Raw genomic sequence first — 24,665 nt, forward strand, 5'->3', positions numbered from 1 at the left:
GTGCTCAGCAAAAGACCAAATTAAAGCTTTCCACAAAATCTCACACACGATGCCGTTCCTTTTGCTGTCCAGTTCGACAAGGATGGCTTGCTGCGGTTCCTTTCATCGCACAGCCCGGACCAGCCACATTGGCTTGACCTGCAAAGATCCCACACTTGCCAATTTGAGTTAGCAGTGTTCTTCCACTTCGGTTCAACATTAGCATTACTAGACCCACGTGGTCTTTTGGTCAACCTTTTGCAGTCAAGCGTTCCCGACCCTCACACTAGAAGATCCAGCGAATTTTCTGCAGCCCTGGCGTCTTGTTCGAAGCCGCTGCTATCCATATCCATTACCTAACACGTGCTCAATATTCTCAGTGTCCAGCAGCTTCTAGTTTATTATTATTATTATTATTATGGTGCTCAGGCAAATCCAACGTCGTTACTGATCCCAAATCGTGGCCAGCATCACTTTAGCCGCGAAGTCGCTCGAAATTTCAACCGCTGTCTCAAGCCAACGTGAGCCGTGGCGCCTTGCTGCCGTGCCAATTCGCCATCGCAAGTTCGACGTCCTTGCTATTTGAGCTCGCTATCCTCCTTTGCTGTTCTTCGCTGTCTTGGTCACTATTTGTGATCCATTGTCCTACACTTGAATTTGGGAAGTTATTGTCGCAATTAGGTAATATTCCTTACTCGATTCCATTGAATATTTCATGACCTATTTTGATTATTTAATATTCGATGTTCATACTTGAGTGATAGGCATATCCCCGAACTAGGATTTATTTCTTAATTCACAACCACATAGAATCTTTGATTCCATCTAAGGCTTTAGATGAAAATTATTGATTCTGCAGGAATATATAAAATTGATGTTTTGATCTTTAAAGTTTAAGATCAACTCATTGATTTTATTTGGGAAATTGCATGTCGATTGGATATTGTTTCTTTATTTGCATTGATTGGATGATATATGACCTTGAGTGATTTGGTGATTATCTTGCTTTAATTGCTTTATTTATGCTGAAATACAAACAAAACAAAAAAAATTGCATATCGTGTAGCTTAGAATTGATTTCTTAGATAGAATTGCATAATAGAATAGTTTAGCTACTCTTATTATTATTATTATTAGTATTACATTAGAATGCATCTTTAGATAATATCTAGATTAAATAGCATATTTTAATTGATTTTCTTGTTGAGATAAGTTTCTAGGTCAAGATAGGATTTAGGTTAATCTATTTCCCAACTTGAAATATATTATACCTCACTTTGAGTGAAACATATTATGGATTAAGATTAAGTCAATGGGTTATGGCCAATTAAGATGTATATAACCGACTCGGGAGGTTGGAATAAGGATGATTTAGTTTTAGGTATTGGTTTTGACTCCCATGTCTGGTAATGAGGTAGAAGTAGAGTAGAATTGACAAAAAAAAATTATGATATATTAACTGTTTTACATCATATCAATTTCCCAATTTATGAATTCTCCAACATAACTCAACTCACTTGTACATCCTAACAATCTCCCTCTCACGTGTAAGCTTAGTGTTAAGCCCGCTCGCCCTTAATTCATCATCCTTACATGCCCGCGTTGTTATACCACAATGTCCACTTGCCTAGAAGCCACAATCGTCAGCTGTGATATCATTTGTTGAGAGAAAAGAAGTTTAATATCTTTCGCCTAGGGAGACTGCCAATAGTAAACCCAAATTTGAGTCTGTTAATATATCCAGTGGAATCCACATTCACTCAAAAGTTTAAGTCAATAAGTTATGAGCAAATTATGATATATTAACTGCTTTACACTATATTAATTCTCTAATGGAACTTCGCCAATATAACTCATTCATATGTGCATCCTAACATAAAAATATAGGGAAGAGGAATGCTATATTTGTCAAGATCAATCAAATTATTCCCACGGGTTGGCCGCTTTGTCGCTATGATCGCAAGCTTTATTTTGGCCCTCGATACTTTCAGCATGTCAAGTATCTCGGCACATTTCTGCACTCTCTTTCTCTGTAAAAACAACCATGGAGAATCATGTACTCTTCAATCCAATTCTAGTACTAATACGTAAGGCATGCATTTCGGAAGATGGATGTCGACGTTCGTTGAAAGAGACGAGATTAGATGAAAACCACGCTCCACAACGCCCGTGACACATTTATTGCCGTTTTCACTTTGCAAATATCTTGAACAAACTCCTAGAGCCTAGTTTTCAATTTTCGGGTGTGTTTGTTTTGAGAAAAACAATTTCCGGAAAATGTTTTCTTCATTTTCCAACGTTTGGTTCATTTAGGAAAATGAGTCAACAGAAAATGCTTTCCTAATCAGCAGAAAATGTTTTCATTCCAAAGCTTAAATTCAGAAAAACGATTTCCCCTTCGAAAGAACTGGAAAACATTTTCCAAAATGTTTTAAGGTCCTTGCTTAATAAAAATTTATTATTAAAAAAAATTTCTAATTAAAAATTTTGAATTTTTTATTATTATATCTTATCTTATCTTTTCTTTCTTCTTTTTTTTTTTCTTTGTTCTTTTCTTGTTTTCTCTTTTCTTTCTTTGCCTGTGAACCGTAAACCCTAACTCTTCCTCCCCTCTCTCCTTCTCCTTCTCCTTCACCCCCTCCCTTTCGTCACCACTGCCTCCTCCAACCCTAGCCCCTCCCAAGCTCCTTGGCTTCGCTCCCTCTTCTTCCTCTTCATCAGCATTTTCTACACCTTCAATCATTTTTCAAATACAATCCAAACACCAGAAAATATTTTCAATCACGTATCATCAAACAAAGGAAAACTAACTATTTTCCCGGAAAATGGTTTCCGGAAAATATTTTTAAAAACATTACGTTTTTCATGAAACAAACACACCCTTCAATTGTTTCGGATCGACAACCAACCGATGAGTCATGAGGTAGGAACCTCGTTAACCCTACAAACACGCCTCGAATCATCATCTCAAATTTATATGATGTGAATTGTGAACCAAATATATCAATAAGCCACGTATGGGCGGTCAACACAAGGACGTCGATCTCGAAACTATACGCCGCTTGTAAGGATGGACTAAATCGGGACGTGAGAAAGAGTGGGTATAATTTAAATGGGTCGCCCTGGCGCGTACCTCTGCAAGTTCTTGAGAGGAGCAGCCTCACTCTCGATGGAGATGCCATCGAGCTTGATGGCTTGTCTCATCGGCATCTCTATCAGCGTCGTGATCTGAAATTCTAGGACCTTATTTTCCATGGGGATTGCCTTCTCTATGGCGGAGATCTTGTCACGTTGCGGACAGCTGCATCATTCTCTTCAATTTACGTGGCAGAAACCAACTGAAATATAGTAGGAATCATATAGAACCTCATGGTCCAAATTTATACTCGATTAGAGAGAGAGAGAGAGAGAGAGAGAGAGTTATGAAAAGGACCAAGTAGATCGCACCACGTCTAAACTCCGTAACTGGATCTAACTGGTCTGGACGGGTAGATAATAATCCTCAAAAGGGAGTCACTTGATTAAGCACCGCCCACCACATTAAAGAAAGACACTCAAAACGGATCATCCCAATATGCCCGATGGACCCACAGACATTGCAAGGTGTGGCGGTGGACCTGTGTTGAGCTGCTCGATCTATGATCAGCATACATCATGCGCCGCCTCGTTTCCCTCTCAGTTAAGGGCCGAGGGGATTCGTAAGTGACGGTCTGACGAAGCAGCAAGGTGGTGTTGAAAGTCCTTGCATTGCATCCCATTATTTAAAGTAAATTAGAAAAATGAGGCATCCAACTTCACGGTCCCATGGTCTAGTGGTCAGGACATTGGACTCTGAATCCAATAACCCGAGTTCAAGTCTCGGTGGGACCTTCTCTCTTTTTATTTAATTTGGTGTCCCCTTGAATCTTTTTTTTCTTTTTCTTCCCACTGTTTTCATCCTTGAATGAAGAATTCAGATATAGAGGGGAATATAATATTGAATAAACAATCTGCCTAAACTCTTTTCTCCGTTATACATCTCGCATCTTTCGTTATTGAACACAGCAGAATGGGTCCGCTACCCCATTTTTCTATTCATCGAAGTGGGTCGCTCCTATATTATGAATTGGTCAAAATGAGGTATAAGAAACAAGACCCGACTAGATAGTGGTTTAAATTGGCTTGACCCGGGTAGTTTCTAACTTGCTTTAATAAAATAAGATAAAAAATACCATGAATTTTGGAGCCTTGAACCCATCTTTCTCTTTGTTCGTATTGAAGCAACCCCTCTCCTTGCATTGCCCAAAAAAAAAAAAAAAAAAAAAAAAAAGGCTCCCTGGTATTCTTTTAAACCTCTAACTTCTTCTTCCATCCTTGCCAGCGTCGCCATTGTCATCTTCACCATACACGAAAAGAAACGACAGAAAAAATTAAAGAAATTTCACTAGACGAAACGATAGAATTCTCTCAAGGAAAGTGCTAACGCTTTTAAATTCAATGCATCTATGGGTTTAACGCTCTTAAACAGTCACCACATGGCTATTGCACTATGAGTAGTTTGTTAGAGCAGATGTATGCTATACGTGTATACCCTCCTCCTCCTCCTCATTCTTCTTTCCCTTTGCGTTTTTCGTTTGTTTCTTGTGCCTCTGCAATTGAATCATGCATGGATTGCGAAAACTATATTACATGAAAATGGACCGATCTAATTGAATATGCAACATACATACATCTTAGCATTCACAAATCACTACTTATATGACAAAATTTATAACGCCCCATATGATAACCAACCCTTATTGGCAAAAGACCGTGGAGAGAAAGCTCTAGGTTTTCTTTTGTCAAACCACAAGCATGCAGCTCGCTTATGTCTATCTCCACCCAATTTACACAACAAAAATCAAGGAAAGAAATGTAGAAAAGAGGAATGTCGAGATCAATCAAAAAATTCCCACGGGTTGGTGGCGTTCGCTGCCGCCGCCGCCGCCGGTGGTGGATGATCAAATGTCTCCCACTTTGTCGTGACGATCACGGGCTTTATTCTGGCATTCGACACTTTCAGCATGTCGAGAGTCTCGACGCATTTCTGTACTCTCTTTCCCTGTAAAAACAACCATGGAGAATCATGTAATCTTCAATCCAATTCTAGTGCTAGTACATAAGGCATGCATTTTGGAAGATGGACGTCCATGTTGGTCGACACCCCCGACACATTTATTCCCGTTTTCACTTGCTAATATCTTGAGCAAACTCCTAGAGCCTAGTTATCAATTTTCGGTTGTTTCGGATGGAGACCGAGTCATGAGGTAAAAACCTCGTTAACTCGAGAAACACACCTCGAGTCATCATCCTAAATCCACATTTTGTGAACCGTGAATTCAACATATCGATAAGCCACCTACAGATAATCAACATGAAGATATAGGTCGATCTCGAAACTATACGCAGCTTCTAAGCATCAAATTAGATAGGAACACGAGGAAGAGAGGAGATTTAAACGGGTCGTCATGGCGCGTACTTGCAAGTTCTTGAGAGGAGCAGCGTCACCCTCGGCGGAGATGCTATCGAGCTTGACCGCTTGCCTCATCAGCATCTCTATCAGCGTCGTGATCTGAACTTCCGGCATCTTATTTCCCTTGGCGATCGATTTCTCCATGGCAGAGACCTGGTCACATTACGAACAATCGCATCATTTTTCTTAAAATCACACAGCAGAAACCATTTGAAATAGTAGGGATCATATGGAACCCTATGCACGGTCCACATTTTATACTTGATTAGAGAGAGAGAGAGAGAGAGACGAAAAGGACCGGGACAGATTGCCCCGCGTCTAAAATCCGTGACCGGATTGGACAGGGTCTGGACGACAAGATAATAGTCCTCAAAAGGAGTCGATTGCTTAAGCACTACCCACCATGTCGAAGGAAGATATTCGAAGCAGACCATCCCGACCCACCCGACAGACATTGCCAAGTGTGGCCGTGGCCCACATCGAGCTGCTCGTTTTATGATCAGGTATACACCATGCACTGCCTTGTTTCCTTCTCGGCCAAGGGCAATTACATGCCACTCGGAAATTGCAATTGCCAACACATGACTCCACTTTAAAAACAAACTTTTTTTGGGTCAAAATACGACTTCGATTTCACAAAAACTGAATATTGCATGCACCCATTTTATGTGAGCCCGCTCTATATGAACTATTGGATTATATGAATCTCACATGGAGCTCCCAGTATTGAAACACCGAGATGGAGTGGTTTCGCATGCTTTCGATGCATACCCAAAATTGTTCTTAATTGATATTGATGGAGCAGAAAAGCCAACCTATGTGGTTGCTTCCATTGTCACTGGCCCCCACAACAAAACAAGCTTGCCAGCTATTGCTTGATCATGACTATGCAACTGTTTTCCACCCACCCTTGTCCCTTTCCATCATCTCCCAATTCTAGAGATTTATGTATCTTTTATTTATTAAAAAAACAAGAAGAAGACAGAGCAATCGGTGCAGGAACTCCGAGCTACATCGCCCAAGAGCCTCGCAAATTGCTATGGAATATTTATTTTGAGCTATGACTATTCGGATTATTGATAAGTACTTTTTTTTTTTTTAATACTTCGACGTGGTATTGAAGGATATTAGAAATATAGAGCGTTATAGATTTTGAACATGTCGGTCCATGACTGCATCCCTTTCCAAGTAAGGCCAAGCGGTACTGAGTCTAGGCTTTCGTCCCGTGAAGGGTTCCGACTCGCCCCTTGACGGCGATTTCGGCTCTCCCATGGTGGTGCGGAGCTCCTAGAATGGACCCGTGTGGGTCTCAAATTTTACCTCAATTTGCCCAACCACTAGGATCGCTTTGGATTGATGGATTTTGTCCAATTTGGGAGGCCCCAAGAGGGAGGATAGATGTCATTACAGCTCCATCATATCAAGTCAAAAGTTTCCATAGGACTTCCTTTTTCCAATGTTGCCCCCAGACCCCTAATTTTTTCCTTTCTGGTAAGAAAGGTGAACTAATTTTGCTGCTCATAGAAGCTTACATTGAACAATCCACGTTTTGCCCACATTTCAATTTCAACTTTGCAAATTTACCCATGCAATGAAAATGTGAAATTTTTTAAGGAAAAGATCTCTTGAAAAAAACACCGATCCTCCTATTAAACATTTGCCTCACTCTTCACTTCTAAATCAATCGATCGCTTAAATACTATTAAAAAAAATGCTTGAAAGCGTGACATGCAAAATGAATAGATTTTCTAAATCACAGGATCAATACCACCCTTAAAGCGAACGATTAAAACCGGCATCGACCAAGATCGAACTACCCATGACACCTACTGTTGTAATGCATGACCTTAAAGAGCAATGGCAAAACCGTAAAACCAGTTACAAAAGTGCATGCATGACAAAGATCTAAATTGTCTGATTATTCGATGGCTTTTTAGTTCCTTAGTAATTAGTATTGCGTAATTATTAACATACAAAAGGCAAAAAAAATCTTCTTCCCAAAATATTTAATTTCCGGCGGTCTTTTTCCCCCTAAAAAGTCAGAATCACCGGTGGAGAGACCGGCATCGATGGTTAAAGAATTTTACCTGGTCGGCGAGCTTGTCGACCTCGGCGGCGACGTCGGTGACGGCGCGGTGGACGGTCTGGATCCTGGCGTTGCGGCGCGTCTCGACGAGCCGCCGCTCGATGCTGATGGGGTCCTGGACGAGGCTGAGCTTGGACCGGTCCTTGACCCCGCACTTGTCCAGGTACTCGCCGTCGTCCCTGTCCTTGCCGCGGAACGCCAGCCGCTGCTCCGCCGCCTGCAGCCCCGTCTCCGCCGCCAGCAGCTTCTTCAGCTCCCCTGTGCCCCGGCGCGCAGGCAGGAATGCGGGTCGATTCAGCATCGCGAAAAAAAAAAAAAACAGAGAACCGAAGAACGGAGCGATTTGAATGAAAAAAAAAAAAAAAAAACGCATCTTTTCAAGACCGTACCGAACGTGGCCTGGGAATTCACGGAGATCTCGTACCGGATCTTGCCGTAGGCGACCCGGACCCGGACGTTCGGGGCGGCGGGGAGATCCGGGTTCTCGTCCCGCTTCTGCACCAGCATGCCTCCCGGCCGCCTCTCCCACTCAACCCCTTCGTGCCCGCCTGCGGCGGCGCTCGAGGACGACGTCGCCGCCGCCGCCGCCGCCGCGGAGGAGCTCTCGCTGACCCTCCCGTACACGTTCGACCCCCTCTTCATCATCTCTTCTGCCCCCCTTCCCACGTCGTCTCCTCGTCGTTGCTTTCCGAATTGGGTCGAGGCAGTTTTCTCGGGAAAGCGAGAGAGAAAATGCTGGGGACGACTTCTGTGCGACTGACTCTCTCTCTCTCTCTCGCTCTCGCTAAGGCATTGAATGAAACGGGGTTTGCTCTGCCGACACAAAGGATTGCGTGCGTAGCGTGTGGAGTGGGCGTAGTGGTCTCTGTTTTCCTGGTCAAGTACAGGCATGTGACGGTGCGAGAGAGATGGAGAGAAAAAGAGAGATGTAGAGAGAGAGAGAGAGAGAGAGAGAGATGTAGGGAGAGAGACCATGGAAATGGAAGTATATTTTCTAGAAGTGTAGTGTGCCGTGTCTTTCTTTGGCCGCGGGTGGACCAATGGGAGGCGTGCCACGTGTGTTGACTTGTCTGTTGAGCTTGTGCTGACAGCTAAGCACAGAGAAGAGAGAGAGAGAGAGAGAGAAGGGTTGCCGACGGTCCAAGGAAGGAAGCAACCCGGGGCGGGGCAGACACGCTTCCGGCGTACACTTGGGGGCCGGGCCGACGTCCGGCGTGCACGGTCTCATCGGAGTAGTCCCGACCCTATTGTTTGAAATCCTGCTCCCCGAGATCATACACCGGCTATACATCCGCCTCGCGATTTAATGTCGGAAGCATTCCGGCGGGTCATCGGCGAGAGCTTGTGAGAACTCTCTTTGAGCGGAGCGACGGGGGCGGGATCGGCTCGGGTGCACGTCGCCGGACCGATGGAATCCGTATATATGTACGTGATAAAAGACAAGGCGAGAGCTGTGCTTTTCATTCGGGTGAATAAAGAATGAAGACAAAAGGGCAAATTCGATCCCCAGATAAGTATTTCAAAAGAGTACAAGAAAGTACCAGTGGTAATTGTAACCCTTCCTTCTGAACCTATATAACTTATATTTGATTTATATATTCAAGAAAAAAATTATCTTTGACTCAAATTTGACATATTCAGTACGAACCGAGTGCTTTTGAAAAGAGGCGTGGAACTCTCGTACATATATGCTTGCGGAGGATTAGTGCAACGACTAGTCCCAACTTCACCATTTTTCAACCAATTCTTTTACCCGAATAATGGAATTTTAAGGTTCTATGATTGCCCTATCAATTTTTTGAGTATGATAACTTTTAGAGTGGGCGGAAACAATGCACAATTTAATAGTACGGAAATAATGTTACATATATTGAAATTTGATACAATAGATGATGTAACAAATCTTCTTTTAAGTGTTGGCTATGACTCTCTTATAGAATAACTTTACAATATGAAGTATTGCTCAATATAAGTACCAATTCAGTATGTCAGTTTGAGAGTTCTTCGCATTACTCATGATGCAAACCAAAATCTTTATAAGAGGAATATGCATTTACATCTACTAGTAATGTACAGGTATAGTATTTTGTAGTACGAGATACCTTTGTCATTCCATAAAAGTACATGACAAAATTAGATTTTTGTATAATGGAATCTAGGATAATGTGACCATTAGTTTAAATTAATTGTATTATAAATATAAAACGTTCGTTATGTTACGATGGAACCATTTAAATTGATAGATGATACTTGTACGAATTTCCATCACACCCTATCTCCATCTGGGAGGAAATCAAAAACAGAAAAGAAACTCAACAAGTTAAATCTTTAATTAGTGATGAAAAAAATATGAGATAAGTCCGAAACTATGAGTATTTTTACCCGAGAATGCACGCATTGTAATTTACATATGTGTATGACTCATTTTATTTATAACAAAAAAAAAAGAGTACCTTTCTGGAAACTCAACCAACGCTTGGGAAATTCTTGTACTAAAATTACTGAAATAACGTGTATTTTGCGTTGTAGAAGTACGAGTATTGTAGTGACAGAAATGCTTGTTGCAACAGAAGCAATGCCATAATGCTCTACGCTTCCGTGCTGACGTTGTATTTACACGTGGAAGAATCTGATTGGTCAGATCAACTGAAGGGGAGCAGGGATTGGATGTGGGCGTGACGGTTGATGGGCCCATCGGTGTAGGCCTGATGGGCTTAGATTGACATATCCGATTTTTAACACTTTTTTCCTCCTTTTTTTCCCTTTTGTTGCCCTTACTTTTATTTATTTATTTTGTCAAAGCATCTACTTTGGCGAGACCGGCCTTTGAAGTATTTTTATTTATTTATTTATGGATGGGTGGCTTTTAAGTACATCGATTTCATTGGAAGATAAGGGGGGAGGGTGAATAAAGAATTTTCACACGCAAAGTTATGTCGTGGGGCCCAAGAATTTGACCTAAACTTAGGTGAGTATTTGGACTATACATAAATTGCGTTCGAAGAATTGAATTCTAATATGGCATTTTTCAAATTTACTACAATGTTATATAAATTTTATTTTTTTGTAATCGATCCATTCAACGGGTTGGTGTATATATAGTTTGAGAGCGTACAATGATTGAGGGAGGGGTCAAGAGGAGCAAGATTTGGAGTTGGGCGATGAGGGGTTGGTGGTGTGTATCAAATCCATCACTTAGGTCCATCGCTGTTACAGTTAAATTAGTGTGATTCAAGCAATTTAAGATTAAGAAACTTCTGTAGCCAACTTAAACATCTCAACAGACTCAAAAGAGTTGGTGGTGATGTGGAAATTGAATTGAGTCTAGGAACCGTCAAATTTGAACCTCAACTTGTCCCAACTTCTCCAAACGCTTAAGTTAAGTTTGCTCGCCTAAGATGAATAGGATAAAGTCAGATAAAATATAAAGTAACGATGAGACTTGTGATATCCTATATGATGCCCGGTAAATGTTAACAGGTAACACAGAACATGATTGATTGACCGGTGAGGGTGATCGGTTGGCTGACGATGACGATTAGTAGTGGTTGGAGGTAACAATGATTGGCTGTCGAGACGGTCGTCCTCACCTGATGGTTCATTATATATCATAGATACGAGAAATCTTATTCATCATTATTCCACACCTATATGAGAATTCAGATTATATCCTTTTTTATAATGGCAACTGAACAACATATATTATGAGATTTATCATATCCTGACTTTTATTCTATGCACCAAGGATAGCCTCAGTGTTCCATGTTCCCTATGACTTAATAACATAAAGTTATCATTAACTTAGGATCGTGAAGGTGGAGAGGTCCACCTAAAACAATCCGTACCAATCAAAAAACCATAAACACCAACCTTACCACCAAACCAATCTCTCCCCACCCCACTCTCCCCTCTTAATCGCCGGCGACACCACCGCCGCGCCCCTCCATCGTCATCTACAACGTCGGCATAGTCGTCGTGGTCATTGCTTCCCCATTGCCCATTGCGCTACCATCACGGCCACATATCCTCCGCCGTCTCTCTTCTGCTTCTCCATGGCCTCGACTCCTCCGGCTATAGGTAGACCTGAGGCTGAAGGTGGCGGTCGACCTTATAAGTACTTCTCGTCTTCTCAATCTGGAGAGGTCATGGTGCTTGAAGTGTTAAAGAAAATCCACGAGAGGTGATTGGGATATTGTATGTACCAATTCCCGTTCAGCTAGGCACAAATAGATCTAGTGGAGTGTAAGAGGGGAAATTACCAAAAAAAAAAAAATCTTAAATTTATTGCATTTATGTTAATTCAGTTTTTAATTTTTCAATTATATCATTTTAGTCTTAAATATTTTGATGATTTGTCAAATGAGTCTCAAATCTTTCAATAATTTAATCCTAAATATTTTGACAAAATGCTAATGCAGTCATTTTTTTTTTCATGATTTGTCAATTTAGTCATTTCAACTAATTTTAACTAGAAAATGCTGACGTGATGGTTTAGTGAGTGTTGATTGTTTTATGTGTTATGACCGGTGCTAATATGGGGCTTTTTTTTTTTGCATTTTTTTTGCATTTTTTATTTGTTCTTTTTTCTTTTCCTTTTTTTTTTTCCAACTCTTGGCCGGTGAGGGTACGGAGATGACCATCAAAAGTCAAATGACTTTGCCAGCCAAGAGTTAATTAAAAATAAAGGAAAAGAAGGAAAAATTAAAGTAAAAGGAAAAAATAATCCAGAAAAAAGTTTTTAAAAATATAAAGAAATTGTCCACATTAGCACTAATTATACCACGTGAGACAATCAACTTGACTAGATCGTTGCATCGGTGTTTATGGGCCAAAATTGGCTTGAATGATTAAATTGACAAATTGTCAAAATATTTAAGGCACAATTGACATATTTAGGACTTAATAAGAGAGGTTTAGAATTAAATATGCTAAATTAAAATATTTAGGACTGAATTGATACAAATGCAATAAGTTTAAAAAAAAAATTAAAAATTTTCCCAATGGAAGGAGAAGAGAGAAATGAGAGAAAACGTTAGGATATAATTTTAGGTTTCTTGTGTGTAATCGTTCCTGAACATTTCAAGAGATGACAAAAACTAATTTGCGTTTATTCATTTTTGTTGTTAGTACAAGCGATCAATTTTACACAAATATCTTTCAAATTAGTGATTTTTTGTGAAACAAACGGAACCTTAATCCCATTACTCAATTTACATCACTTAATTCGTTTTTAATATGGAAGGACCTGTACTACTAGACTTGAGGAGTATGTAATATATATATACATATATATTATAGCCACCTTTACCTCTATGGAATCTCTTACATTGGGAAACCTTATAAGGAAAACGAAGCATTTCATTTGGTAAACATTATAAGGAAAACATAGATTGTGGGTTTCCCAACGTAAGAGATTCCATAGAGGTAAAGGTGGTGTTAGCAACCAATTTTAGGGAAGGGCCTTCATTTTAGGGGCTTTGTCAATCCAGCTGCGACCTGGTCGGACTCCGTGTACAGTGGGGCCGCACGATAAAATTGGACTGGCCGAGCTTACCTTTGCAATGAGTATGGCATTCGCTTCTCAAATTTTGTTGCTTTTCCCGATTCTTTTCTAGAAGATGACGATGTTTACTTTTCAAAGCCTTGAAGTGCTGGTTCTTTTTTTCCTCTCTATGTAAGGGACGCACACATCGCTAGTATTTGAATTTTGCTTGTATAAGAGCTTTCTCATTCAAATAAACACCCTAACTTTCAAAATGTGGATCGATGTGTTGTTTGTGTCAGCAATGTTTGTAGATGTGGGTATTGATGCTTGTTAAGTTGTTGTCGTGATAAATATCATCGTCTTTCTCTCTCTCTCGGGGTGGAGTCTCAAATCAAAAGTTGCAATTCAAATTAAAGTTGTCACGACATTTTATTTGAGGTCACTTGATCTTAAATTAGCAATAATTGGGAACTAGAGACTAATATCTGTTTAAAACTGGTTATTATTTATTTTAATGTTTTTATTAGAATATTTTATTATCCAAAGTATGATTAGAAACAAATTAGAGCTAGAGATAAATTCTATGCCTCCGTCTAGATATTTTATTGTCTAATTACAAGCTCTTATTTTCTCGAAAACAATAGATGAAACCCACTATTTGTTTGAAGAAATGAAAATAATAAAAAAATATATGTAGTCTGTTTGGTCTAATCTGGTTTCCTTTTGGAATTGGAAATTAAACCAAACACCAATTCTACTTTTAAGAATTACAAACCGGACATCTTGATTTGGGCAGTTCGTTTTGCATACTTCTATATTGAATTGGAGGCTCAACCTCGAAACCAAAATAGGAAGACCATCGCATGAATAGTTAGGTTTATTCACTAAAAAAATAACTCATGTTAAATCGAGATGTTCCTACATTTCAACCGATTTTGACGTGGGATTGATGCCTCCATTTCCTATATTTATAACATCAGATATTACTAGAGTGATACTAATTCAGAATTTTTCGGCAAACAAATAGCCCACGTCTCAAATAAATATTTTTAAAAATTATATTACTTAACATTCATTTATTTCACTAAAATAAATAATTTTATAAATATGATCGTAGATAATAAATACATTTTTTATATCTCTATTTTTTTAAACGATGATTTTTAAGGAAATATTTTTGGTGAAAAAATTTCATACAGCAGTAAACCACCGCTTTTATAGCGACTTCAGGCGGCGAGTGTTATATTGCTTGTTCGCCTAGAATCGGAATCAGCACCCCTTCGGAGTTCCTCGTCTAAAACCCTAAATCCCTTGCAAAACCCTGACATAATCCTCCCTTTCTCGGCGCAATGCGCCGTTGCTGATGGCGTGGTAGCGAGACCCGGCACTCTCTTCTTCAAGTTAGGTACAAAGTTCGCCACTTTTTTGGTTCTTTCTTGGGTGATTCTTGATGATGTATCGAGTTGATTTCGGAATGACGCTTGATGTGGCGCGTTTTGCTCGATCTCTGGAGTGTATAATTTGCTGGGTCTGTATCAAATTTTGCACCCGTTTGGTGTTTGGGTAAATTACTTCGAAGCAAGTATAATTTTTGGTCCAAGTCCTGAATGGAGGAGAGGGGTTCCCAAAGAATCTGCCTGTTAATGATGGGTACTTGTTGGGAGTGCAAAGAATTGAATGTGAAAAGTTTGGTTTAAGTATCGCCATTGGATGCTAGCGTTTACCCGTTGTTTGTGTCGTGGAAACTTTTATGGGTTCATTTTACCATCAATCCTCAATGACCATTTGCCTCCTTCCTGAAAATACTTCCTGTTTTGACTTAGTGCTCTGAGACGCTTGCCCACAAATCACCTGTGCCATTGAAGTTGCCCAAAGCTACCTATTGACCTTCCTGTGAGTGGCCGGCTTGTTTTAGCAGTCCAATTTTGTGGGAACGAGTGGCATTACTCAGCATATAGTATCGGGGCTCTTAGAACCTTTCACTGTTGTTGGTGCTTTCCTTCAAATTGTATTTAAGGAGATCATGACCGAGTTTGCCATTGTATGTTTGTCATCCACAAATAGTGAGCACAATAGATGGCGTAATGATCTATATAAGTAACTTTTTGGCTCCATCTTGACGATAAGTAATTTGACAGTTTCTATGATGACTCCGGTAAAATTTGGTTTTCGAGATTAAGTATCTGGAATGTCTATATAATCATTGGCAAGAATTCTTTATCTTCTTCTCTCTTTCCAATGGAACTTTTGGACTTTCTCATTGCAGAGACTGCTGGTCAGTAGTCCCTACATTGATAAAATGATGGATCGCAAGGTGGATAGAAGGTTTGGAAGTGGTGAGTTACATTTATCTAGGGCTGATATGACTTTCTAGTTCCTACAATGGGAGATTGCTACTTTTCTTAGCTTATGTTCTTACTAATGTTGGTTACTAGTACCTCTTTATGAGAAATCATTTCATAATGCCGTCTTTCTGTTGGGGCGTTTTCTTTTCCTTTGGTTTTTACATCAAATTACATAGCATAGGCATTGCTATTACAATATGCCAAGAAAATCAAATTCCAGATTTGTGAGGGATGATATGAACATGGGGAATTAAAAAAAAAAAAGAAAAAAAAGAAGGAAACATTGAAGTGTGCTTACTTATTTTCTTTTTCCCTGTTCTTATCCTATCAGTACACTTGATGTAGGGCATATTTTATGAGCAACAGCCTTGTATTTCTTCAACTTTCATGTTTACATTCCCTCTACCAGTAAATGCTAGATCTCCTAGCTTCCATCATTTGTTTATTTTTCTTCCACATTCACTGTTTTCTGGAGCTTCACGTTTTGAAGAATTTTGCGTGAAGTTTAAACGCAGTGGAATAACAATTCGAGGATATATGCCCCTTCTGGACAGGAATAGATAGGTGGGGTAGTTCTATGAAAGGTATGCCTCAAACACGAAAGATGCGTTGCCAAGAGGTTTTTTGTTCAGAAAACTGAAAGATATTTGGGAGCTATATTTTGTACAACAATTTGGCAATTTATAGCACGGTCAATTTGGTTTATCTTTAGGGTTATCACAAAGTACTCAGCGTCCTTTATCCAGTCATAGTAAAAGGCCCTTTGGGGGTCCACCTCCTTTACTTGTGATACAACCGGTCTCTTTGTAATTACAGTATGTCAGTTTGAAGACGATTGAATCTATTTTATGCTCCAGTCTTGATTTTTGTATTCATGAAAATTTCTTCTTAGAGAAAATTCTTATCACTATTGTCTCATCATTTTGGTTTGTGAAAACTGATGTAGTTGGGAAAGTCTGTGTCTTAGACAGAGAAGTTTCGGATAGAAAGGATTATAACCAAGAGCTGTTCACTCAACATTCTCCAGGAATCCTTAATGCTAGTTTGGGGAATGCAGGAAAATGGGAGGAATGAAAATTTGAGTGGAAAACTTTGAAGAATTAAAATTTTTCATTAGAATGAGAGGGAAAAATCTAAAATTGTGGGTGTTTTCTCTCCATTTTCTTCCCCTAGGGTGCTTCCAAATATAGTGTAAATCTTGAACTAGCTGATGAGGGTCAGCATTTTCAAATTTTGCTGTTTCATCGTAGAACAATGTTTCACCGATTAAAGAATACTATCACTTCTCCTCATTGTTCTGTGGATTATATCTGGAGAAGGAAACTGCCTGGTGATACTGCATGTTTTTCTTTATGTGCATTAATGGGTACTACCCTCAAGAGTCATGCTGCAGCATCATCTCTTCTTTTTTCTCTTTTAAAACTTTATATATGTGAAACAGGCAAGATCAAAGTCACAGGAATAAACATGGATGCAAAAGGTTATATCTTGACGTTCATGAATGTTATGTATGATCAGCAATATGCAAACAAAATTAATGTCTTATTTCCAAAAGTAGGATCTTACCAATTTATCTAGGTTGTTCTAAATTGTGGTAGATTGTGCTTTGATTGTGGAACTTTTCTGTGGTTTTTTCTCTCAATGGTGGGGGGCTGAGGACTAGGGAATGTGGGTGGGTGGGAGGGTGGACTGGCTGGTGGTTTTTGGAAATATATATGATGAAATCATTGATTTACTTGGAAAGCTTAATCGATAGTTACACAATTAGAATGTTCAGTTGCTACTCACACAGTAAATCTACTTAGTATGCTCTTTATCTAATTTTTCTAGCTTAAGAATCCTATCTATAGAAATCATTGGAATCGATCAACTTGATTACTCTAAGTTAATACGGAGTTTGCCCCCTTTAAGAAAAGTCTCCAGGCATATCCCTGATGTCGGTTGTTTTCCTCCTTTGTTTAATGTACTATAGCATTCAATTTTAATTTTTCAACAGTCTTTCACATTTCATTGTTTTTGTTTTCTTAGGTGTTGCTATAAGGTGGTGTTATGGGATGTTTTCTTTCTTTTTGAATAATATGTTTCAATTGCAGGTCCTAAGGAGCTTTGTGGTGCTGTTGATCTTATAAGCAGGTTCAGGCTTCAACCTTACCATGAATTCTTTTGCAAGAAACCACTTCCTATATCAGTTTCAGATACAAATTATCTCAAAAGTGTGGTGGGAGATAGAGAAATTAGGAAAGCAGAAAGGCTAAACTCGGATCAGCTATCTCTAACCCCGCCTCATGTAAAGAAAGGAGGCTCACAAATCCATGCTTTTGACATGAAAGTTCTCTGGGAAGCTTTTGAGATTAGACAAGCACCATCTTTATGCCTATTCCCTGTAAGATGCCTTTTATGTTTTCTCTATACCTTTTCCCTTTTGAAGCATGAGAATGTTGTGCGTGCATTGGTATGTCTCATGAATCATGCTATTGCTTTTGAATTTCTTATGCAAATTGAGTTCTGAATGTTGTGATATTGACAGGGAGTGGAGAGGGCCAACACTGCAGTTGCTAAGTATGGACACAAGGGCAAGAGGAAGCACAAAAGCCACAAGACGAAGAGAAAAGACAACAAGAGAAGCAAACATCATCACCATCATGATAAAAAGGATGGGATCAAGAAGTAAATGGGCTGGATAGGTCTCTATCTACACTTAGAAGGAACGACCTGACAAGGTGTGTCATCCCTCTGTTTCTTCACTAGTAGTAATATGCTTTGGAAAAGGTAGACCAACTATGCGCAAATTTCACTCGTTTCGAAAGGTAGGGTGGACAAATCAGTAAAAAGTTACTTCTCACTGTTTATTTGTTCTCACTACAGTCCACCTATGCTCCATTGTTGATGTGGTCACTAAATGCCAGTCCTGAGAATGTTCAGGCTGAGTTTCTGATAGACATTAGAGTATAATCTTGTTTGGTATGCTTCTATCATGCTATGTTCTCTGTCTCCCCTACTTTTGAGAGTTTTCTACTTGGCCCTTCTTGTACATTAGATAAGCAAGTGCGTGGGTGCTCCTTCTGAACAATCTTTTCTGTTTCGCTTATAAAACTTATCGTCGTTGATGAAGCATGTTGTAATAGTCCAAAATTTGGTGATGGTTCCTTGTGGTGCATTCTCAACTAAATTTATCTTCCTGCCCGTTGTAGCTTTACCATCCCGTGAGAATTGGTGGCTCAGAGCTTGCTTTCCTATAAATGAAGAGAGGGAAGGAAGAAGGCAACCTGATTGTCTCAACGGAGTTCTCTCATTCTCTTTTTCTTGGTTTAAATAGATTATTCAGATCCGATGATATACCCTGTGGTCCAGGATTCCACTTCTTTCTCACCTTGTGCCTTTTCTGCTTGGCTTTTGTTCCTGTTTCGAAGGACATGAGTCGAAATATGTTGTAATATGGCATAATTTTTTCGACGGAGAATGGTAATTTCTGTTAACTTCATTTTTGCCTCAAATCCTGCTACTGAATGCTGATGCCTGCATTTCTGTGCATAACTTCTGCTATTCGAGAGAGAGATTCTTGATTCTCAGCTGAAGGTTTGTGCTTTTAGTTTTAGCACGCTTTGCTCACTGTGCTAGCAAATCACATGCCGTTTCCCTTCTCTAAGCCAGATTTTGTAGATTCTGTGGTGTGACATTGCCATGTCAAGGCCTGTCCACCCTAGACATTTCTCCAGGAAAATAACCAAAAAAGTCCTAAACATATTGAAATTGTGCCGATTCGTCTGAACTTATTTTTTTTGCCAATTAAGTTCTAAATTTTTTGTAATTGTATCAATATAATTCATCTTGCCAAATTTGGCCGGCCGGTGGTGAGTTGACGTGGACACCGGTGGCTAAATTTTTAATGTTATATTCTTTTCAAATTTTTTAAATAATTTTTAATCTTTTTTTTTTTTTTCTCTCTTATATTTTTTCTCCTCCCTCCTTTCGGTGACCGGCCAAAGGGGAGGGTTAGTTGTCAGACTGAGGTGGCTAGCCATGCCGAACTGAGGCCGAACTGAGGGTGAGCTTGCCACGCTGTCGTTGGGTGAGGGATGCTAGTCTCGCTAGTGGATCAGTAAGTTCACCCTTGCCTTGATCCGGTGAGGGCTTGCCTTGCCGTTGCCAAGCGAGGGTCGCATAGCTACTGGATAGGCAAGCCCTTGTTATTATTGGGTGAGGGCCGAGGGTTGCATAGCTACTGGATAGGCAAGCCCTTCTTATTGTTGGGCGAGGGCCACCTAGCCACGTCGAATTTGGCTACAAGGGTTCGCCTTGCTGGATCTAGGCAAGGGCTTGCCTCACCTGTGGCTAGGTGGCCCTCGCTTGGTGGAGGTGGGGCAAGCTTGCCCTTAGTCCAGTCTGGCCGGCCACCTTAGTTTGGCGATTGACCCTCCCCTCTAGTCGATAGCTGGAACGAGGGAGGAGAGAAAAAAAAAAGAAAAAAAGAATAGAGAATAAAAAGGAAAAAAAGAAGAAGAAAAGATTAAAAATTAATAAATTTTTTGAAATAATAAAATAATATTAAAAATCGTCCGTCGGCTTCTATGTCAGTGTCAGCCGACTAAATTGCCCGGATAGATTGAATTGGTCAACAAAATAAGTTTAAGACCGAATTGGTACAATTGCAATAGGCATGAGATTTTTTTTGTAATTTTCCCCATTTCTTCATTAGGTATTATTTGCCAAGTTGAATAATGTTCAATAGTGGAATTGAATTGCGGATGAGTTCCTAATATAGACTAAGGAGTCTGGTTGAATTATAACATCTTGTGCATCATATTGATATTGAATGACAAGGTTTAATTAAACTAGTACAATTTCTAGTTTTGGCGGCATTAGACACGACTTGAATTTTGCTGCTTCAAAAACCTTAGTTAAAGATTTCTTCTTGTGTATTCTTCTAATACGCTTACCATATTTGTAATTACTAGTTCTTGCGATCGAGTTCATGATGCAGAAAAAGTCCTTAAAAGCGCTCACTCGGCGTCTAGGCTTGGAAACTGTATCCATTTGGGGAAGGGAATGAATAGCTGATTGTTGCTTTGGCTTAGCAAAATGTGTAGATTATTAATTCAACCAAGAAGCGAAGAAGAATTTACAAGTAACTTTACCAAAAAAAAGAAAAGAATTTACAAGTAAGCTCGGGCCTGTGACATTTAAACGTTACAAATTTTGAAAAGGTTGAGAAGATTACCATATCCACAGGGACGAGATCCATTCCTAGGTAAAGCAAACTCATATCGATACAAACTATATCCTCCAAAAGAATTCAACAACGAATTAAAATTCCTGTTCAATGGTAAGGCAAAGCCAAACCATATCGACACAGAGAATTCACCGATAGGATAGGAACCCTTTTTCTTGGACTCTATTTCGATGACCGAAATGAAAACGCCCGAGAGCTCACCCGCCAAAATCACCTTCTCAAGCCAATCAGTGTGCACAATGCTGCTTTGTACGGTTATTCTCCAATCCATCGACTCCCTAGTTCAAACACTTTGCGTCCAGTTGCCTAGTCCTTGCAAAGAAAACAATCCTCAACCTCGAAAGGATTACAATACAGGAGTCTCTTTAGCTCCACTCTACTTGAGTACATTCAGTTTCTGTAGAACTCTATACAAGCATTTGCAGATTAATGAGCTGATCCTTTGTTTTTTCGTAGGTAATCTTATGTTGAAAGCATATACTCTCTACAATTTACCCACTGAAAAGAGCGTTGATATACATCAAGCTATTGGAGCCTAATCAACGAAATCCTCAGTTGAATTGCGGTTTTTCTTCAGAAGTTCTTTAAGAGCTTTGAATAATCTCTTACTGGAAACATGAACTTCTTCCGTAGCCATAAGTATTTAAGGGAAGAACCAAACAATTATAGTAACAGAAATTTGATAACCAAAGAGGAGACAGATGAAAGATAAAAATACGCATATAGAAGCTCAAATGAGAATCTAGGACTCTGGTACAAACATGATTTGTGCCCTCTACCGTGGGTCATCGCCATAAAAAAGATAAGGAAAAGAAAGAAAATCCAAACGGTCATATTCTAGTTCTCATCTATCATGTTTGCAGTATTTAATGCTTAAGGGAATTTTCATCAATATTCTGCCAAAACCTAGAAAGAGGAACAACTCAGTGCCTCCTTGACTTCGATTCACTCTTCAAAAGCACTGACCCCGAAATCTTGTTGACTTCATAGAGCAGAGCACCTGAGAACAAGAAGCTGCAATAAAGCACAACACGTCAGCACCTTCTTCTGGGCTAGAAAGTCTGCATGCAGTTAAATTTTCATACTTAGTATCACAAATGCTGAAATAATTCTATACATATTCAACTGATTCTCTCGGTGGTTTCCTCTTTCCTTAGCACAAAGGATATTGGAATGAATTATAATTGCAGTTTCCAACAAGGCATTTTTCCTGGCAGGAATGCCAAGAAACCTGAAGCTCCTTGGGTGGGTTAGGGGACCGCACATTTGCTTGCGTTTTTGGCTCAATACCTTGTCCAACTAATGGTATAACACCAAGCTGGCCATGAAACACTAAAGGAAATCAAAGCAACCGGCTGGAACATAAACTTTGCAAATTCAATGAACGGAGATTACATGGTACAATGGATAGCGATGGTGATGGTAGCATGAGGAATACTTTACCTACACTGGCTCTCTAGAGAACTAACCAAGTTTTAAAGCAAGTAAGCACAGAGGTGCATATACTCTGGTCATTGAACCATATGGGGATTACTTGTCAATGAAGTGTTACAGTTCCAAACTCAGGTCAATGTATACTTTTTGAAGCATTCTTTTGGGGTCATTTACTGATTCTTCTTCTGAAAAATTAAAATGTAAAATGTGTATGGAAAGATAAATGTTGAACCTAAATCAACTTGGATCTTGTAAGGGTTAGACCATTACTTAGCCACTCACTACATTTGAATATGATAAACATGAGACAGTAGTTTTCTATTTGAAAAATCACAATTAGAAGAGTAAAATACACTGTAATACTAAGCATTACTCAGAATTTTTTTTTTTTTTTCAAAGATAGCAAAAGCCCAAAATTTATGTTTTAGAGCTAGCACGATTATATTTATATAGGCCTTTACTAATTATGCAGGTCAGGTGTAACCAAATCATGGTTTGCAAAAAGGTAGTAATCCAGAAGCACTTTAACAAGCATATGAAGGAACGAGTTTAAATCCTAAAAGTAAAGAAGACCATTAGAGGTGTGATCCATCAAAACCACCATTGCATGGGGAATAAGGAATAAAACCTATGCTAAGAGCTTCTGATTAAAGGAGTGCAATCTTAACAATGACAGTAAATTACCATGTTGTGATACAAACTCGGTGAACAGTGCCGGCAGCTATGAGAGCCACTGCTTCAGCCAATATAACTGCAAATAGTAGAGAGGAAATATAGACTTGAATGAATACAATTGTTCCACTTCCATGTGAAATATGTAAATGCTGCATCATGTGGAAAATATGCGTAATTTCTAGCAGGTGAGCTTTAAGAGTAGTAACAACCAATGAGGAAAGCATCATTCTCACATGCCAATTACAACATGAAAAACACACAAACTGTAGAGATAGTCAGAACTTATGTTCAGGCAAAGAAAACAACATGGAACCCACACAGAGCACGTCAAGAAGCATTACTTCCAGTAAGAAAGGTGCGTTACTTACTTCATACAGAATTTACAATTCAATTGTATAACAATCACTGAGTGTGCACAAGTGGACAATCTGTGGCTAGGGTGTAAAACAGGTACATACATCCTCCTCTTAAGTATAGAAATATACATGGGCAAGAACTGTTCAGCATGATAAGTTCTAAACTCCTATACCACGTAACTTCAAAGGCCACCGACCATGTCATGTTTGTCAACGCATTTCATCAATGTAAAGTGTCCTGATGCTGATGCCCAAAAATTAATGTTAGAAGTGGCCTTAAAAAGCCAATAGACAAAGAAATTTAATTGGCCAAGTGACTTCAGACACTCATGCTATTCAAAGTTCATTTACAGCGCAAGAGAGATGCCAGGTGATGAAATGCAACAGCATGTGCATTCCTCCATATCTAATCTGCCAATTCTCTAGTTGATATCTTGACGAAAGTAATAAGTGAAAACAACAAATGAGAAAAAAAAAACCATGGTCCACTCACCAGCACCCCAACCAGTTCTCGTGCCACACGATTCCTGGAAGTTGCCAATGAACTGCAAGAACATCATTTCATGAGTGCCAAAAAGAGAGATTTGATATAAAACTATAAATTCATGATTGCACTAGGTGCAATCACAGTCATATAAGGCACGTTATTTATCAACCATCCATACATTCCCCCAGCAGCAACACGTTACAATAACAGCTGAAATAGTATATTAGGACTCACCGTAAGCAGGACAAGGAATAGGATAGAACTAGTGAACCCTCCGAGTATCGTGAACAACTCCGATGACGCCAACTTCCCTCTGTACATTTCTTGAAGGGAAAGAACAACGGTAAACAGAAGGAAGGAGTATACCATGGAACTCCCTGACCCTGCCATTGGACTAAACAAACCAACAAACAGAAAAAAGCCCGGCAACCCATCAGCAGAGAGTGTTATGGTACGAAAAGAAGCAGCAAACACAGTCAATATCACCCGAAAACTTGCAGCTAAAACGACACAATCAATCTTAAAACCAAGAAACCCAGAACAAAGTAAAAGAAGAATCTTTTCAAGAACCCAGAAATATTTCACAGTCGTTAATTTATTCGAGGAGCTGTTCAACTCCGATCTCGACAAAACCACAATGAATCGGATTCAGCAAGAAGCAAAACATCCCAAGATCAGATTTATCCCCCAGTGCATCCATCAAAGTATTAGCCCACGAATCGAATACAAAGATGACAACGCTAAATCAGCTGGATCCGGAAACTAGCAAGAGAAAATCGAACCACGAAGTCGAATCCCTGAAAATACAGTAGAATTCTTGATTACCCAATTCTCAAGAACGGCGACCCAGATCAGAAGGCCCGGTTTTGATTTGCTGGGTGAGATCCAATTCCACTGGGAATGTAAACTCGCGGAATTGGGAGTTGAGGAGATTCGTTTACCTGACTGCCACCGGAGTCGGAGAGAGCGGAGCGGCGACGACGGCTGTGACTGGAGAAGCAGTGCGATCGAGGGAGATGGAGCGACCCAAGATGCACGGGGACTTCCAAAGGTACTAAGACGGGACCATACACCCACAAGTCTATGGGGAAATATTT

The 24,665-nt window shown here is 39.7% G+C and overlaps 3 protein-coding genes and 1 non-coding gene across 5 annotated transcripts; 2 read left to right on the forward strand and 2 right to left on the reverse strand.

Annotated features, from left to right (window-relative positions):
* The first annotated feature begins 3,777 nt into the window (after positions 1-3,777).
* TRNAQ-CUG lies at positions 3,778-3,849 on the forward strand. The gene has a single exon. It is a non-coding gene; the product is annotated as a tRNA-Gln (tRNA).
* Positions 3,850-4,643: 794 nt separating this feature from the next.
* Positions 4,644-8,534, reverse strand: LOC104440748 (BAG family molecular chaperone regulator 3). The gene is made up of 4 exons (XM_010053708.3): positions 7,946-8,534; positions 7,558-7,814; positions 5,477-5,623; positions 4,644-5,059 (listed from the first exon to the last, which is right to left on the reverse strand). Exons 1-4 carry the CDS (start codon positions 8,529-8,531, stop codon positions 4,895-4,897), a joined length of 1,155 nt encoding a protein of 384 aa, XP_010052010.2. The 5' UTR covers positions 8,532-8,534; the 3' UTR covers positions 4,644-4,894.
* Positions 8,535-14,268: 5,734 nt separating this feature from the next.
* On the forward strand, positions 14,269-18,867 carry LOC104440749 (mediator of RNA polymerase II transcription subunit 19a). Its single transcript, XM_010053709.3, has 5 exons — positions 14,269-14,446; positions 15,308-15,377; positions 17,480-17,769; positions 17,914-18,106; positions 18,578-18,867. Exons 2-4 carry the CDS (start codon positions 15,341-15,343, stop codon positions 18,055-18,057), a joined length of 471 nt encoding a protein of 156 aa, XP_010052011.1. The 5' UTR covers positions 14,269-14,446; positions 15,308-15,340; the 3' UTR covers positions 18,058-18,106; positions 18,578-18,867.
* Positions 18,868-21,311: 2,444 nt separating this feature from the next.
* On the reverse strand, positions 21,312-24,665 carry LOC104440750 (protein KRTCAP2 homolog). 2 transcript variants are annotated; one of them, XM_010053710.2, is made up of 5 exons: positions 24,510-24,665; positions 23,803-23,962; positions 23,575-23,626; positions 22,735-22,801; positions 21,312-21,630 (listed from the first exon to the last, which is right to left on the reverse strand). In XM_010053710.2, the coding sequence occupies exons 2-5, from the start codon at positions 23,956-23,958 to the stop codon at positions 21,540-21,542; spliced, it is 366 nt and encodes a 121-aa protein (XP_010052012.1). In that variant the 5' UTR covers positions 23,959-23,962; positions 24,510-24,665; the 3' UTR covers positions 21,312-21,539. The 2 variants fall into 2 exon arrangements, with proteins under 2 accessions (XP_010052012.1, XP_010052013.1); XM_010053711.2 differs by having other exon boundaries at positions 24,394-24,634.

The sequence above is a fragment of the Eucalyptus grandis genome, chromosome 4 (assembly GCF_016545825.1).
Source record: "Eucalyptus grandis isolate ANBG69807.140 chromosome 4, ASM1654582v1, whole genome shotgun sequence".
Classification (NCBI taxonomy): domain Eukaryota; kingdom Viridiplantae; phylum Streptophyta; class Magnoliopsida; order Myrtales; family Myrtaceae; genus Eucalyptus; species Eucalyptus grandis.

Coding starts and splice junctions, on each gene's coding strand:
- LOC104440748 (XM_010053708.3), bottom strand. CDS start 8,531: ATGGTCTCTCTCCCTACATCTCTCTCTCTCTCTCTCTCTCTCTCTACA. Junction 7,815..7,945: donor GAATTCCCAGGCCACGTTCG/GTACGGTCTTGA, acceptor GCCGGGGCACAG/GGGAGCTGAAGAAGCTGCTG. Junction 5,060..5,476: donor CTCCTCTCAAGAACTTGCAA/GTACGCGCCATG, acceptor TTGTTTTTACAG/GGAAAGAGAGTACAGAAATG.
- LOC104440749 (XM_010053709.3), top strand. CDS start 15,341: ATGATGGATCGCAAGGTGGATAGAAGGTTTGGAAGTG. Junction 15,378..17,479: donor GGATAGAAGGTTTGGAAGTG/GTGAGTTACATT, acceptor TTTCAATTGCAG/GTCCTAAGGAGCTTTGTGGT. Junction 17,770..17,913: donor CATCTTTATGCCTATTCCCT/GTAAGATGCCTT, acceptor TGATATTGACAG/GGAGTGGAGAGGGCCAACAC.
- LOC104440750 (XM_010053710.2), bottom strand. CDS start 23,958: ATGGCAGGGTCAGGGAGTTCCATGGTATACTCCTTCCTTCTGTTTACC. Junction 23,627..23,802: donor TATTCCTTGTCCTGCTTACG/GTGAGTCCTAAT, acceptor ATGTTCTTGCAG/TTCATTGGCAACTTCCAGGA. Junction 22,802..23,574: donor GAGAACTGGTTGGGGTGCTG/GTGAGTGGACCA, acceptor TACTATTTGCAG/TTATATTGGCTGAAGCAGTG.